We start from the raw sequence: 15,600 nt of genomic DNA on the forward strand, positions 1-15,600 counted from the left end.
ATTTCTCATAAGTAGCGCCCAGAGCAGCCACATCTCCTGGAATGCTGAAAAAAGGCCGAAAACTGTCACTGTTTCAAAGGTTAGAAGCTAAGCAGTTCTATTAAATACTTAACTCAAATGTTTTTCCCAAATTACACAGAAGTACTTTTAAATAAGCCTAAGTACTACTGTAATGGGGATCGTGTAAGCCAAGTAGAGTGGATGGAATAATATTAAAGCAATTTAAATACCATTTGATTCCATTGACTGTCAGTCTAATACTGACCCTGGATACACCAACCATTCATCTCAGGTTTCTCATGAGAAGAACTCAAAGGTCTTCTGATTCTCTGTCTCAATAAGCACTTATTCACATCTGCAGCTTCACCACAGTCAGTGGCACCACTGGGTAAGTAAATAGGCAATGGCACAAGCATCTTAAAACTCAGACACACATTTTCAGACCTCCTCTTGAACTCATCTGGAACACAAACCACTACACACTTCAAAGGACCTCAGCCTGCTGGTGGTTGCTTCTACAAGGACAGAAATGTGCACAACTGTTTGCCCAGCTCTGCCAAAGCCTGCATTTATTTGGTGAGGGAGCTGCCCTCCCGGACTCACACAAGGTGTTCCTGGCCACCAACAGGAGCCAAGAGAGAATTCCTCTTACGAAACAGCATAAAGCACAATTAGCAAATTATGCATAGAGGTAGGAGAAAGAAAAACATCACTCCAAGACTTGAAATTCATCCACCACAGCATGAAAGCCCAACCTCTTTTGCTACGCACCAGATGTCCCCTTAGCACAGTGCAGAAGAGTGCTCAAAGCCGTGGGGCAGCCCTGCACCTGGCTGTGCCCCAGGAACACCAGCACTGCCCAAGCAGAAGCAAAACCACCCAGGTCTAGTGAAAGACACCTAAATAACCCTTCACTGAGTTAAAAGACCAAAATAATCCCCTACCCCTTAACCTCAAAATGAGTTTCAAGTACAAAAGGACATAGAGAGTCTTAAATCAGAGATTGCTCAGAAAGCAACCTGAGGGACTGGGGCTGCACAATAACTACACACCCGGTGCTGGGAAGACTGGCAGTCATCTGCTGCAGTGACATGTACAAGGTAAAGGAAACTCTCCTGCTCTGGACTACAGCATTTTGCTTTTTTTCTCTTCACCAACTAAGAATCATCCACTTTTTGTTTGGAAGGTTGTAAACATGGACTTATACTTGATTTTACCCTCATCTGCCTCTGCATTTTGAGTAATTTCAGATTGCTACACTGGCAAGCATTAACTGATATGGTCCCTGTAGGCTAGACAAGCCTTACAACAGGACTGAATCACAAAGGAGGAGTCGAGCACAGGAACATCACTTCTGAGTTTTAGAGATATGCTCCCTGCAACTGCCCCGCAAACTCCTCTCCAGGAGTCGCACTCCATAGGGGCACTAAAAACAGAAACGTCACACAGATCTCAGATACTTGAGAGGACTGAAGTCTAACACCCCTATGCTGTAGTACACAGATGAGAAAATATATGATCTGTAGTTAATCAACAGAGTCACATTTCCATTTTCTTGAAGCAAAGAACCATACTGTAGAGGAGACTCAGATGAAAATAAAAACAAAATAATACAAGATAATAAAAAGAAAGAAATCTCCTTATCTAAATGGAGAAAATGATAAACTGCTCAGAATAGCATGTGAAGGGGTCTATAAGAACCACTGTCAAGGAAAAGAATGAACAATAAAGTTATGTATATTCCCTTGCTGATGTGAAATGCTTCATTCCACGAACAGGGAGATGTCAGGTGAGACTAAGCCTGATGCTCACCTTGCACAGCACTTTCTGCTGCTTTTCAATCAAGCAGCTGAGGGAAATCAGGCCTAAATTGGGTGGCACAGAACAAAGCATTGTTTGTTCCCACTGCAGACTTCACAAAGTTCTGCACTTCTACAAGTTCTACCCAAACACTTGCTCTATTCGACACATCTTTCTGAAGCAGATCGCTTTAGACAAATAAGGCACAGATCAGTGATTCACTAAACTAGTGTTGTTAAGTGAATGGCACTGCTTCTATGAGGATGCATGAACAAAAAGGTATTTCTGTTAATATTGTATGCTTATAATTACTAGCACTGATGTTGCAATGTATCATACTACAAAACAAAGAAAAAAAAATTAAACTTTAGGAACATTGGCACTGCACTGCTCTTTTAAAGAGCTCATCATATTCCAAAACATTTGCTAGATATTTTTAAACCCACGCACCCCAGTGCATGGGTATAAAGCTTTACCGTTAAAAATCAATTTACACAAACAGTAATGAACACCACTAAATTTAATTCAAACTAGCACAAACCTTGAGCATCTTTATACCTGTGTAAAACAATCTCTCCCCAGCACGCAGTTACTTCAACTGCAGCTTAAAGCAATTGTGTGTCAGCACACAGCTGCAGCTCCTCTGGTGTAACTACAGTCTCTGGAGGAAGGCAGAGCCAAACCCCTGCTAATCACAGCAGCCAGCCCCTGTAGTACATGATTTTTTTTGTGGTGTATCTGTTTTGTTAAGTTGCTGGGTTAGAAGGCTTGTGCTTATCTAGCACGTGGTTCTCCCCCACGGTTCTCCTCGGTTTGTAACTCATCCCTTCCCTTTCCTGTTGCATCAGGAAGCTGCAAATACAGTGGCTTCAGCAGGGCTGCTGTAATTACCACAATGCGCTGCAATTCTGAAACGTATGCAAAATAAGTAACAATTACTTAAACAAGGTTCTTGGGGGCATTCAAATGTGGTTCTGTTGGCTTTCTAGAAATCTTCTGACCAAAGTGCTCCAGCCAAGACCAAAACACCTCCATGTGCCTCTTCAATAGGCTGACAGCTTTATATGCCTTCACACTGTCCCCTAAGTGAGATCTTTTAGAAATAATCGGATGTAGAAACAGAGAAAAACGCCTCTAAGAAGCCGGGAATAGAGCTGGGAGGGAAGAAGTTTAAAAGTTCGCGTTCTTCACGGACTTCTTTTGTTACACTCCATCTCACTGAACAAACAAACATCAGTTTCAATGAAAGCTTCAGAGATGGAAATAACGCTGACTCAAACGGCTATCTTTTCTTGTTAGTTACCTGATAAAAACAAAAGCACGTCGAACCACCATTATTATCAACTCAATTGCAGCGCTGTGCTGATGTTTTAAGAGCGATCTCCAGCTCTTGGGAAAGGCTTTTCCCCTCCCTTCCTTCCCCTCTCCACCCCGCCAGTAATCCCAGTTTAAAGGACCTAACCCTTCTGAAATGTGGCAACACAAGCACTGTTTTCTTGTTGGTTTTTTTTAAACAGTTGGAAGTTTCAGGGGAGAAAAAAAAAAAGAAAAAGAAAAAGAAAAAAACAAAACAAAACCAAAAGAAAACAGCAGATGGTCGGGGCTCAGCCTTCCATTTTCCCTTCCACGTGAAGCTTAATGACAAACATACAAACTTTAAACTTCCCAACAGATAAAAACGTACTATTTACCCTGTTAGAAATCCTAAACAAAAACCTTAAGTTGCCAAGTACAGATAAGACAAACGTATCGCTTTTCATCATCTGTACCATCACGCCTGACAAGATAAGGTGCTTCCTTTTATTTCTTTCATTCACATTTGCCTTACAAGTATAGAAAGCCGGTGACTGAGCAGTTTTGCTCCCTGGAGAATAAAGCAGTGCTTTAAAAATCTTAGAAACGCACTTGAACACTGTAAATAGCTGATGCTTAACATAAAGTTGAGTCTCCCTAAACCAAGGTAGACTGTATAGACTGCATTTAAAGGGAAACGCCTCCAGCCAGTGCAAGCTGATGAAGCGAAGTAACAAATTCTTACAGTTCCAAAAGAAAAGGAGGAACCCAGCCATGGGGGGACAGGACCCGCTCACAGGTGCCACGTTGGCAGCCAAGTCTCACTGCTACTCGGAGCTGCATGTTCTGAATTATGGCAATGGCAAGTCTAATGAGGTTATGTCCCTCAGACACCACGTGGGAAACTGAAATGATGAATTACACATATAGCTGCTCCATACCACAAACCTACAGATACAGCTAAAACCTCATCCATGTTTTTACCCTAAGATCAGCCAAAGCTTTCTCCATCCAGCCCACTTTGGAAACCCACCTGAATCTTCAGCCTCAAACAAAACCCAGCCCATGGCACAGTGCCTGATGTTAGCAGAGCCGTGTGAAAAGATTAACCAACAGCCTCGTAGCCTCCTTCAAACAGGCCAAACACCAAATCAGTGTTAAATTCCTCACGTGCAGCTACGCCCAGTTAATCTGCTTGAAAGCAGCAAACTATGTAAATCTACTTCCATCCGCAAGATAAATAGGACGTCCAACACAAGGCAACAGCAGCATGGTTAGCAGGCAGCCCACAGCCTGCTCTGCAGCTCCCCAGGAGCCCCGCTGCACAGCACCTCAGTAAGGTGGTTGCTGGATGCAAGGAGCAGATGGCAGGAGAAAGCCTCACTTTCCCCATTTATGATAATTTTACTGTGCGTGGAAATATTTACTTGGGAGCAGCACCTCCTGATTTCCATGGGAATCCAAGGGCAGGAACAGGCCACAGCCAGGGAGCCCAGCACAGCTCAGGCTGAGCAGGATGCTGGGCACTGCAGTGCTTCCTTTGCCGAGCAGATGCACACATGTGCATTCTTTGCATAACTCACGTAACCTTGTGAGCAGAGCTATTAGATTACACCTACCTTGTTCAGAGAGGATGCATGGCCACCAGCGCCGTGATAGGCTGTTACTGCAGGTACTGCACGGGCATTGGGCTTGAAGGAGATCTGAATCTGCGCTTCAAGGAAATCATCAGATGAGCTGCTACTCATTTCGACCATGCCTAATTTACACCACCAGCCTAGCAGGAGTTTGATTATACAAGTTGAGAGACCACAGTTTGGTATTCTTACTCTAAAGCTCAGAAAAAGATCAGGCACCACCTCATTGCATCTGACCCGAAACCAAGGATGCTGACTGGCTCCTGTGTGCCTGAGTTACACTGCAACAGATACAGCAGATAATGAGCACAGCAGCATCAGCACCGACAGGTTTACAAAACAAAACAGAGTTCTTCGGGGAAACAAACAGAGTATGGGCAACACTCCGGACCTACTGTAGCTCACCAGAAGTTCACCAGTATGTTAAAAGAAGGCAGAATTTCCCATTAAAGTGTCTTAAAATAAATTGAGAGCTTTACAGTGCATTTAACCAGCAAAGATGTCACCTTTTCAACACAATACCCAGTACTAAGCTACCTGAATATGCTATGAGCTCTTTAGAACATAACAGGAAAACACTAAAAAAGAGGTTGCTTTTCCACCACTCTGATACCATACATGCTACAATACAAATAACGAGACACAAGCTGCTCAAAACATTTCAGTTTCATTTTTAAATTACCTATTTCCCCCCATCTCCCACACTTGCGGCTGCCACATAGCTTCTCCTCTCAGCTACTTTTCCTCCACTAACAGCATACAGTCTCTCAGGCTAAAATATGATTATAATTCAATTGTCCAAATACTGGTTATGCAGAGACACAAAGACTTAATCTGGGCTATTTCTAATTCCCGGGAAAGGCTGAAAATTAGGTTCATAACGCTGCTCAGCATTGTCTGACAGCAGCTCACCCCTGCAGGTGAAGTCTGAGTGAAAGGGAGATCAGAAAGTCAATCTTTATACGACCTCGGTCTACATGAATGAAGTTAATGGGAGCTTTCCAGGGACTTAAACGGAGAAAGGCGCAGGCCCGGCTCCTTGTGTAGGAAGTGTTTGACTGGAGAATGGCTACACGCTAACAAAAGAAACCTTTGGTTCCCGGGGTCTTAAGACCACATAATACCCCAGCATTCATTTCTTTCTCTGCCTATTGAAAGAAAAAAAAAGGCTCTGTTTGTTTTTCCGATTCAGGCAGCCCTTTCAGCTCGCTGAATCCAAGGAGGGCACTGAGCAGAACGGAGCGCTTATCAGCGCGCTGCAGCACGGCGGGCAGCCAGCGGCCCCGCGGCCGCGCCCCGGCCCTGCACCGAGCGGCCCCGGGGGGGCATCGGCGGAACTGCCTTCATGTACAAAGTATGCCGAAGCGCCGGGCGAGATCGCCCGCGTGGGTGTAGCCGGGGCATTTATTGAAAACAAACCAAAACCAGCGCACACAATGAGCGTGTTTTATTATGCACGGACTTGAACACTTCAAGCACAAGATACAGAGATAACTCCGCACACTGCTAGCAGCATCGGCAGGGTGCCGCTGAGATAACATCCACGCGATTATTATCGAAAAGATATTTCTACAAAACGAGGGAGGAAGAGAAAGGAAATCGCAATTTTTGTAAGCTGCCCTTAAACTCCAGGTGTGCCCAGTAGCCCAACTTTCGCTCCGCCCAGCCTGCAGCACTAAGCTGGCAACTCGCCGTACGTGTCCACGGCGGCGGTGCCACCGCGACCCACGGCCGAGGGTTTCCCGCAGGCTGCGGGGGAGCTCCGAGCCCGGCCGCACTCAGCCGCCGCAGCCAGCACGGGCCGGGAGGTGCCTCCACCTGGCAGCAGAGCGCCGCGGGGCGCTCGGTGAGCCCTGCCGGCAGTGACCTCTCCTCCATTCACCCCTTGGGACGTAACTACAGAGCTTTAAAACGAAGTGCTTTAAAAATACCTAAGATTCAATGAGAAATTGGTTTCTTGTTAACGTTAGGATCTCAACAACAACGTTTCAGGGCGCAAAAACCACAGCAACAACAACAACAAAAAAGTTAAAAACGCAGCTGAAGAGCCACTGGCCCAGCAAGGCTGCACTTCGGCTGTTTTATTTCCAGCTGCTAAACAAGCAACCAACAAAACGCTTCTCTCAGTACAGCTCGATAGATTCGAGGGCCCCGAGCTTATCGCGACGCTCTGTCTGCCCAGAAAATGTCACAGGATTTCCCTTGTGTACTTCAAGGGAGGGAGAAGGGGAAAGCCTGCCTGCGCTGGCGGCTCTCTCGAGAGGCTGCATGAGAGCAGCGGCGGCGCCTGAACCTTTTGGGCATTTCACGCGAAGCCAGAAATCACCCAGCCCCAAGTTTCGCTTTACAGCCCGGGTTGCGACACGGAGCGGGGCTTTTGTCACTTGTTGCAGAGCCCAGAGGGGCCCGCAGCCGCCCGGCCCGACCGCTAAGGTCACCCGGCAGAGGCCTCAGCTCGGGGCTCGGCGCTCGGCAAGGTCACGGCGCAGTTCAGAAGGGACTTAGGGGGGGCTGGAGATGAGGTTATTTCTGCAAAGCCCAGCTCTGCAGCAGCGAGAGTCACCAAGCCTTCCCGACGGAGAAAGAAAAGAAAATAAATACTGTTTTTAAAAAAGCGGATGAGGGGTGCCGCGAAGCCCCGCCGCCCTTACCTGCTTCCTATAGGGCGTCCGGCTGCCGCCCGCCGCGCTGCTGTTGCTGCTGGGGAAGATCATCGCCCCGCCTGATCCCCGGCCGCCCCTCGGGATGGGGAGCAACTTTGGCGGCCGCCGGGCTGCGGCGCGGCGGGGCTGCAGGGCGCTCCCCGCCTCCGTGCCTTCCCTCCGGCTGCCGCTGCCGCGCGTTCTCCCCGGCCCTCCGCCCCGCTCAGCTCCGCTCCGCACCGACCCTACCCCGCCGCGGCCGCCCAGCCTGCCATCAACGGGCGCTCATTGACCGCCGGCGGCTTCCCCGGCCCGGCCGATCCCACCTCCCGCCGGCCTCAACCACCGCCCAGAAGGAGGGAACGAGCGAGCCCAACCGCAGCGGGGAAGCGCGGAGCGGACGAGGCGCCCGCCCCCACCCCCGCGGTTGCGCGGGCGGCGGCGGCGGCGCGGGCCCGGGGCCGAGGAGCGAAGCGGGGTGCGGTCCCCGGGCGGTGCGGGGCGGCGGGCGCGGTGGGGGTGCCCCCGCGGAGCGCAATGGTTGCGCCTGGGGGGCGCGGCGGGACCGCGGCGGAATGCAACTTGCGCCCGGCCCCGCGTGCCGCGCATTCCGCCGCGAACCCGCGGAGGGGCGAGCGCGGCTCAGCCCCGACTTTGACCTCCAGAACGGTACCCGTGCCCCCAGCCCGGGATCTCCCAGCTGCTCTTCTGGGGGAAAAAAAAATACAACTAATGGACCTTTTCTCCCATCCGGCTCCTTCCTCTCCCCTCCTCCCCCTCCCACCGTCGAAGTGCCCGCGCTTCCCAGGGGTGGGAGGGAGCTCAGGGTCCACATAACTCTGCGGTTGCTGTAGGGAGACCAGATTGCTCCTAGCGCAGTAAAAACAGGAATATGTAACTCAAAAGTTTTGCTTTGTTGGAGACAGGAATGCAGCTGGGGGAACATCCGGTCACAGCCCTCGTGGAAGCTGCAGCAGAAGTAGAAGAACTCTGATTTCTTCCCAGAATCCAGGCCTAGAAAGCTGTGCAGCTACGAGGCAAAGAGTGGGAGGCTGAAAGAAAGAGCCGTGCTGGGAGGAGGAATTGCTGGGCTCACCCCTGTCCTCCCGCCCTGCTCACATCAGCGCTGCAGTGCAGCCCTGCAGCAGCCCACAGCTGTGGACCCATCGGGCCCTGAGCCCTGGCCACTGCCAGCAGCACTGCTCAGACAGCACCGCCCAGCGCCTTCTGGTTCTTCTTCCTCTTTCTAGTAGAGATGTGGCCCCAATCTCACACTCACACAAATTACAAAGGGAAACAGCTGAGAAAAAACAAAGACTTGTCAGGTGCTACTCATGTAGCCCGGCTTCTATTTACAAACACCATAACCTGTAACTAGAAACAACCACCAAATAGTTTGGCATCCTACTGTATTGCCACCACCGCAGTATGCAAAGCGCTGCCCCTTGGCAGAATGACATTCTGCATAACTTTCCTTTTTTTCCCTCTTTCGCATCCTAAAATGGATCTCTTTCAGCTCAGCCTCGGCTCCTCAATACGGCTGAGGGCTGCCAGCACTGGGCCGAACAGGCAGCAGCCCCATAACATGACCCGGCAGTGGCTGCTGCTGGAACGCCCGCTGGGGCATGTCTGCATGGAGAGCACTGTGCTGGCGCCGCCTGCCCCCCCCACACTGCGAGCACACACCTCTGGGGCTCCCAGTGCTGCCAGACGGTGGCACGGAGGCATGGGTGAGGGTAAAGCCACAGCCTCTCTGGTTGAGGTGCAGCTTCATGCACACTGTACAGCAGCATTCGTTGGCGTGGCTGCTGAGGAAGGCACCCGCTGGGCAATTGATTCTGGGTGAAACCTTTTTTTTTTTCTTTTTTCTTTTTTTTCCCCCTCTGATCAGATTAGTTTTCCTCCAGATCATTTCCTTTGTCTGGTCAGCACATGGCTGTGCTGCAGCTTGTGCTGGTACAATGCAGGGGGTAGCACGGGAGCACAGACAGGCAGGGATGAGAGGGTGGGTATGGCTGCTTGTTCTGGTAGTAACAGCAGATTAGATGGGCTTAATCTGCTCGTGTACCTGCAGCTTAGTTTGACAGAAATGTAGCTGTGTGCTCATATCTGCCCTGGGCGTAGCACAGGAGGCGATCCATGCACCCCTCTTACCTGTTACAGGCCATGGTCACAGATGGCACAGTCGTGCTCAGAGCAGAAATGTTGCCTTACAGCAGTATGAGCAGTAAACTTCTGCTCCATGCTGTACTCCCAAATGAGAGATAAGAACCATATTTTTTCCACACAGAGAGGGAACAAAGCTTCAAATTGCTGCACCTATACCAGGACTTTGTTGGCTGGAGAAGCTGAACAACCACACCTCCTCCTCCCAGGGAAAAAAAACAAAACCTCTACAAAATGCCAGTCATCCCCTGCTTCCTCCCCTCTCTTCCTGTCCCACAGCTCAGGCCAGCAGAAGGGATGCACACGCTGTGCTGTGCAAAAGAGCTCAAGGACATCTCAAAGCAGCAGCTGAAATGCTGCCTTCCTGCCTGGTCCTGCCTGGCTCAGCCCTGCCTGGCCACCACCCCGTCACCAGTGTCTCACTGCCCATGTGGCCCATGCAACTCCCCTCTGCTGGGCTCAGTATCTGACACATCTTCCTTGGCCACAATTGCTGTCTTTTCTAATGTACCATAAAACCACACACGGCAAATATAATCCTGTAAACATCTACTGGAACACTACCAAATTAAGCTTATATATTTTTGTTATAGGCAAATGCATGATAGAGTTTTACAGGACAAAACCCTTGGTGTCCTATCCTAAGCACTAATCTACCTATCGACCTTTTCTATTTATTTTCCAAGGCTTGAGTAACCTGACTCCACTTTTGTCTTAAAAGTGGTAACAGCTGCCTTCCGGTACCTACACCGAGGTCATCAAGACAGCCAGGCCCTGTACAGCATAGCTGGAAGGAAGGGAATGGCAGACATCAGCTGAAGACTGCCTCTACCAAGGAGAGAAGAGTGATTGTTGTAGGCAACTCCCTTTTGACAGGAGCAGACCCATAGGTTAGTGTGCTGCCTCTTCAGGCCGGGGTCAGAGACATAACTAAGAAACTCCCTGGTCTGGTTTGACCCTCTGATCTTTACCTTTCACTGATAGTTCAAGCTGGCAGCAATGAAGTCCCTGAGAGAAGCTTGAAGGCTATCAAAAGGGACTTCAGAGGGGAAATGGATCCTAGCCCAGGAGCTGGCAGAGCTCACTGGATCCTACTAGGGGAGGTACTCCACTAGACTTGCTGTTCACAGACAGAGAAGGACTGGTGGGAGATGGGGAGGTTGGGAGTTGTCTTGGGCAGAGTGACAATGAAATGGTAGTGTTCTTGATTCTTGGTGAAGTCAGGAGCAGAGGCAGTGAAACTGCTACTTTGGGCTTCTGGAGGGCGGACTTCAAACAGTTCAGGACACTGATAGGGAGGATCCCTTGGAAGTCTGTCCTGAAGGGTAAATGGGTCCAGAAAGGCTGGATGCTCCTCAAAAAGTCTTAAAGGTGCAGGAGCAGGCTGTCCTTGAGTGCCGTTAAGATGAGCTGGAGGGGAAGAAGACTGGCGTGGCTGGATAGGGAACTTTTATTGAGATTTCTTTGTAAATTCCTGTTATAGATTAAGTGGATAAGGCTCTAGATAATTCCCTGCACTTTTCAGATGCACAGTGATATACCTGTTCCAGATACTGGTAACTAGTTCCCCTACGGATTTTCTGGGGTGCAAGCACACCTTGTTTGCAAAGAAGACTCGGTTTTACTCATTTAACAGTTCCACCCCTGCAACAGCCCTGCAGATTGGCAGGCATCTGGTTGGTTAGTTCTAAAGGAGCAACTCTTTTTGTTCCTAAAGGAAAGGTGACCAAAAGAGTAGGGATATCTGTGTCAATTGTCTATACAAATTATGTTCAGAGCTTCTCTAAATAACCCAGGGTTGGTTATTTAGAAACAGGGACTACTCGCTGAGCAGATTTGGTGCATTTTGGAGCTAAAAATGTTGTGATTAGTTGTTCTTTTGTACATTCAGTCTGGAAATATAGGTTTGCAGACTGGGTAAATACAGAAAGATTGCTCTGGAAACCTGGATAGAACAAGAAGTCCTCAAGGATCTTTCATGTAACGTTTGTCAATCTTAACAAACAGTAGATTGGTAAAACTGACCCACTGCTTTAAAAACAGTTCTACACATTTAAACTGCTACTTCCTCATTTCTCCTCTAAATCAAATCCATGGCTCCCTTTCTTTATCTCAAGCTCTCACTAAAGTAGTTAGCTCCCCGTGGGGCACTGCCTCTGCAGAATAAATGGTTCCTCAGCCCTGGATCTGCTTTAAAAAGGAAACTTTGTTCTGTTGCAAAGCCCAAAATCAGAGCTGGGATGAGATGTTCTGAGCCTCTTCAGAACGCGGCTCTTGCCAGGACCAGCGATGCTGCACCAGGGCCTCCTGAAGCCCCATCAATGGAAGGTGACTGTGGGCACCTGATTTCCCCATGCTGATGGACCTGGAGGACCTATAAGCTTTTCAGCACAACCTCCTTCAGTTAAGGATCCACACTCTCATCACACCTTGTCATATGCAAAAAGATACAAAGGAGGGTGGGCTGGGAGCTGAGCCACAGGAATGTAAAAATACATTCAAATGCCCAGTGCAAGCTGAGGAAATGGTTTTCAGGGCTGAACTTTGAGAGATATTCAGCATTTCCTGAAATGTGTTCATAGTGGTGGATGGGAAAGCTAAGTATTACACAGAAATAGGTTTGTAATTCTAGCATTAAACTCATCTGTTCAGAACTGAAAATAAGAAAGGCATTTATAATGGTCAGAGGGACAAAGGGAAGCTGATTTAGAGATAAATATTCTCCTCATTGTTTTTGCTATTACTTAAATATTCCAGGTAAGCAAATAACAACAAAAAGTCTGTATCCTCCTAAGTGAGGAAGAAAAGGAAAGGTCGGTAGAAATGGGGCATACAAAAGCAATGAACATTCCATACAAAAACTTGAGACACTTTTTTGGTAGAAAAATAAAATCATTAAGAGGCAATGGCTTCTGCAGAAGTGCAAAGAGCACAGTACTGCACACACAATGACAGGCTGTTGTTTAAGAACACAGTCTTGAAAATAATCACAGCAGTAAATTCAACAATAAGAAAAGAATCTCCATGACAATCAGAACCAAAAGGAGGAGGCAAATAATCATTCCCAGCTGTACTGTTTCAAATATTAGTAACAAGACACCAAATTATTTATATTCTAGATTAGGATCTAAAATAGCAAATCCTATTTTATCACTGACTATAAAAGACCACTTCGGAGTCACTATCACGGATTTCTGTGTAAACTCATCATTAGAACCCATCAACTCATCCTCCCTGGGAATCCTCCCACCTAACTCTTTAGTTTTCCCATCACCTCTGTTGTGTGGTTGTGTTTTTGTTGTGTGTTCCTTTTTTTTTTCCTTTTTCCCCCAAACCCAACAGCTCCCCGTGACACAAAGACCTGCCCTCTGCTCCATGTAGTGCACGCTGATTGCTGCTGCTTTAGCCTCTGGGTTTGTGCCTCCCGTGGCATGTTTAGACTCCTCCTATTCCTTTTAGCTTCCTCTTCATTCCTCCCATGCTTCCTTAAACGTTCCTGGAAGGACACTTCATAAATTGCATAATTAAAAGTAATTGTTGTCATGCCTTCAATGATTACTGGTGTTAAGAATATGAACATAGAGAGCAGCAAGATCTATTGTTAATGCTGTGCCAGCATTTTACATTATGGAATGCATTATTTATTCTCTGAAAGCCATGACAAGATGCTACTTTATAGAAATATTTCCACTGTCAAACAAACACCCCCTTCCTAAACATAGCTTGTATATTCTGGGAAGCACATGTAGGGAAGAGAATTACTGTAAAGGATCATTATATAACAGGAATTTAAGGAAGCTGCTCATAATTGGTAATTAAAACAGGACAAAATCCAATCTTGATCTGTGGAATTAACTAGAATGACTCAAAAAGATCCAAATTCTGCCATTAGATAATGGGGCCAGACACTTGTTTGAAGCTATGAAGCAATAAGAGTCAGTCGCCAGATTTATTACAGAACAAAATCATCAAGTCCAAAATGACAAAGTGTATTGTTTTTTTCTCTGTAGGAAGTTGTTCATCGTTTCACTTAAAACATGCACCTACTAAGAAGAGCTTTTCGCTTTGAAATACATCTGTAGGGTTTAATTGCATTTTGGGTGGAATAAAGTTATGTGACAGAAAGGAACAAAAGCAGAACCCTGTCTGCATGATATTTTCTAGGAAACAATCAGTGACTACACAGCTGTTTAGTTTTTCCATCTATTTTACATACTTACATTTTTAATACGAAGATTCACAAGTGGTGAAGAAAAATACGGAAATAAATCCCTTTTTTTCTAAAACTTAGAATTAGTTTGGTTCTAAAGCAGAGCTGCACTTGATGGTTTTCCAACAGAAAAGGGGTTCCTTCTATCCAGAACTTGTTCAATTTAGATGTGTGGGAATTTTTTGGATGAAAATATTCAGGATGTGGGCCAGACTGGAATGGTTATCTTTTAGCTATTTATTAGAATCTTAGAAATAAGAAATGAAACAAATTAAAGGTCAGCTACAACTAAAATATATTTCAAGATTGAGAACAGTTGGTGACACCAAGAAGATAAATCACTGTGCAGTAGTTAGAAGGGAAGGTCTGACCAAAAATCAGCCAGATATCAATTTTATTCCTTTGTGTGCCACTGTGTTGTCTAAGTGCATGGAACATCTTCGGCCAGATTTTCAGTGCTCTGTACTTAGGGAAAACAAAAAATAGAACCCTTGTTTGTTCTTTCTACGTCTATAAGATGGGACATGTATTTGAATGAAACATGCACTCCAGGCATTACAAACAGATATGGTAATAACACAGTGAGGAATGGGTCATTCTGGAAAACAGAAAAAGACAGAAAAAGTCACTTCCAATATGATATGAAAAGGGTGGAGTTATTGTCACCAGCACAAAACCATCTCGAGGAATACCTCTGCTGCAGACAGCAGTTGTCTTCTCTATGTGGTGAGACAGGCCAGACTGGAGACTGTGTACAGTAGGTGCATATGTGTTGACATCTTGGAACAAAAACACAAAACACCTCTCTTTCCAAACAGTGTTGTCGTCCTAAGATGACTCTTCCTGCTATTTTTTTTCTTCCCCTAGGAGGAAGTACCGCTGTATTTGTTTGACAAATACTGGTGGTCAAGTGAGGAATTGGCAGCCGCACCTACTGACAAGCGCTGTGCAAATTTTTCCAGCCCTCACACACCTCCCTGTCAATTAACCTCATTTCTGACCTGCAAAAGTCTTTGCCGTGCTCAGAATCCCCTGAGCTCGCTGACAACACGGCACTGTCCTGCGGTGTCAGTTCCCATCATCTCACCTGGATGTGAGAAACTCATTTCCATGCAGGTTTCAAGGCAGTGCATCCATTTTATCTGTTTCAAAATTATAGCCTTTACCCTGCAAGTTTGCTTTATGATCACGTATAAACAGAAAGACATTTGTTTATAATACACAATCTGATTACAGTGACCTAATTTAGAGCAAGAAGGAAAGAAACAAGATCATGTGATAGGAGTTGAGCAAATATTCATCTGAGACTGAATCTTATCTCATTTGCAGTATCTTTACAATAAAAGTATCTACATAAACCTTGATAGGATTGTTCCTGAGTACCTGGTGCAGCTCCCATCTCTGACAGGCATTGGGATTTCAGTCTCCCAGAGAAGCTATAAACTGAGCAGAGGGCTGGACCAGAGGCCCCCAGAGGTTTCTTCCAGCCTCAGCCTGCCTGAAGCTGCTTTCTTTCCCCTAAAACACATGCTCTCCCTCTCTGAGGTTTGCAACTGCAACTCACATTTGCACCAGCTACACAATACCACACAATGCTGAATAAAATGATAACAGTTATCCTCAGAATAAGAAAACCACATTTTTAAGGAGGCAAGTCACTGCCTTCAAAGCCTTGATTTTATTCCAAGATGCTTTTTGCACAGCAGCCCCCAGGTAAGTTGACTTCTCCCATTTGTGTTCGGTGCTTGTAGCATTCACCATTAGCTCCATCATTTCAGTTCCTGTAATTTTAAATTCAGAGATGATCTGAATATTTATGCTCAGTAATCAGTAAATTAATCAAGATGGCTAG

At 46.8% G+C, this 15,600-nt stretch overlaps 1 protein-coding gene across 4 annotated transcripts in view; it reads right to left on the reverse strand.

Annotated features, from left to right (window-relative positions):
* Positions 1 to 15,600, reverse strand: part of RBMS1 (RNA binding motif single stranded interacting protein 1) — a 138,913-nt gene that overhangs the window by 80,223 nt on the left and 43,090 nt on the right. Inside the window, exon 1 of one of the 4 annotated variants that reach the window (XM_072342127.1) lies at positions 7,382 to 7,657. The exons of the other annotated variants lie outside the window; for them this stretch is intronic. Coding sequence (XP_072198228.1) covers positions 7,382 to 7,444 — 63 coding nt within the window. The 5' untranslated portion in view covers positions 7,445 to 7,657. Of the gene's footprint in view, positions 1 to 7,381; positions 7,658 to 15,600 lie in introns of those variants that run through there. 4 annotated transcript variants of the gene reach the window in all.

This window comes from Excalfactoria chinensis, chromosome 7 (assembly GCF_039878825.1).
Source record: "Excalfactoria chinensis isolate bCotChi1 chromosome 7, bCotChi1.hap2, whole genome shotgun sequence".
Classification (NCBI taxonomy): Eukaryota; Metazoa; Chordata; class Aves; order Galliformes; family Phasianidae; genus Excalfactoria; species Excalfactoria chinensis.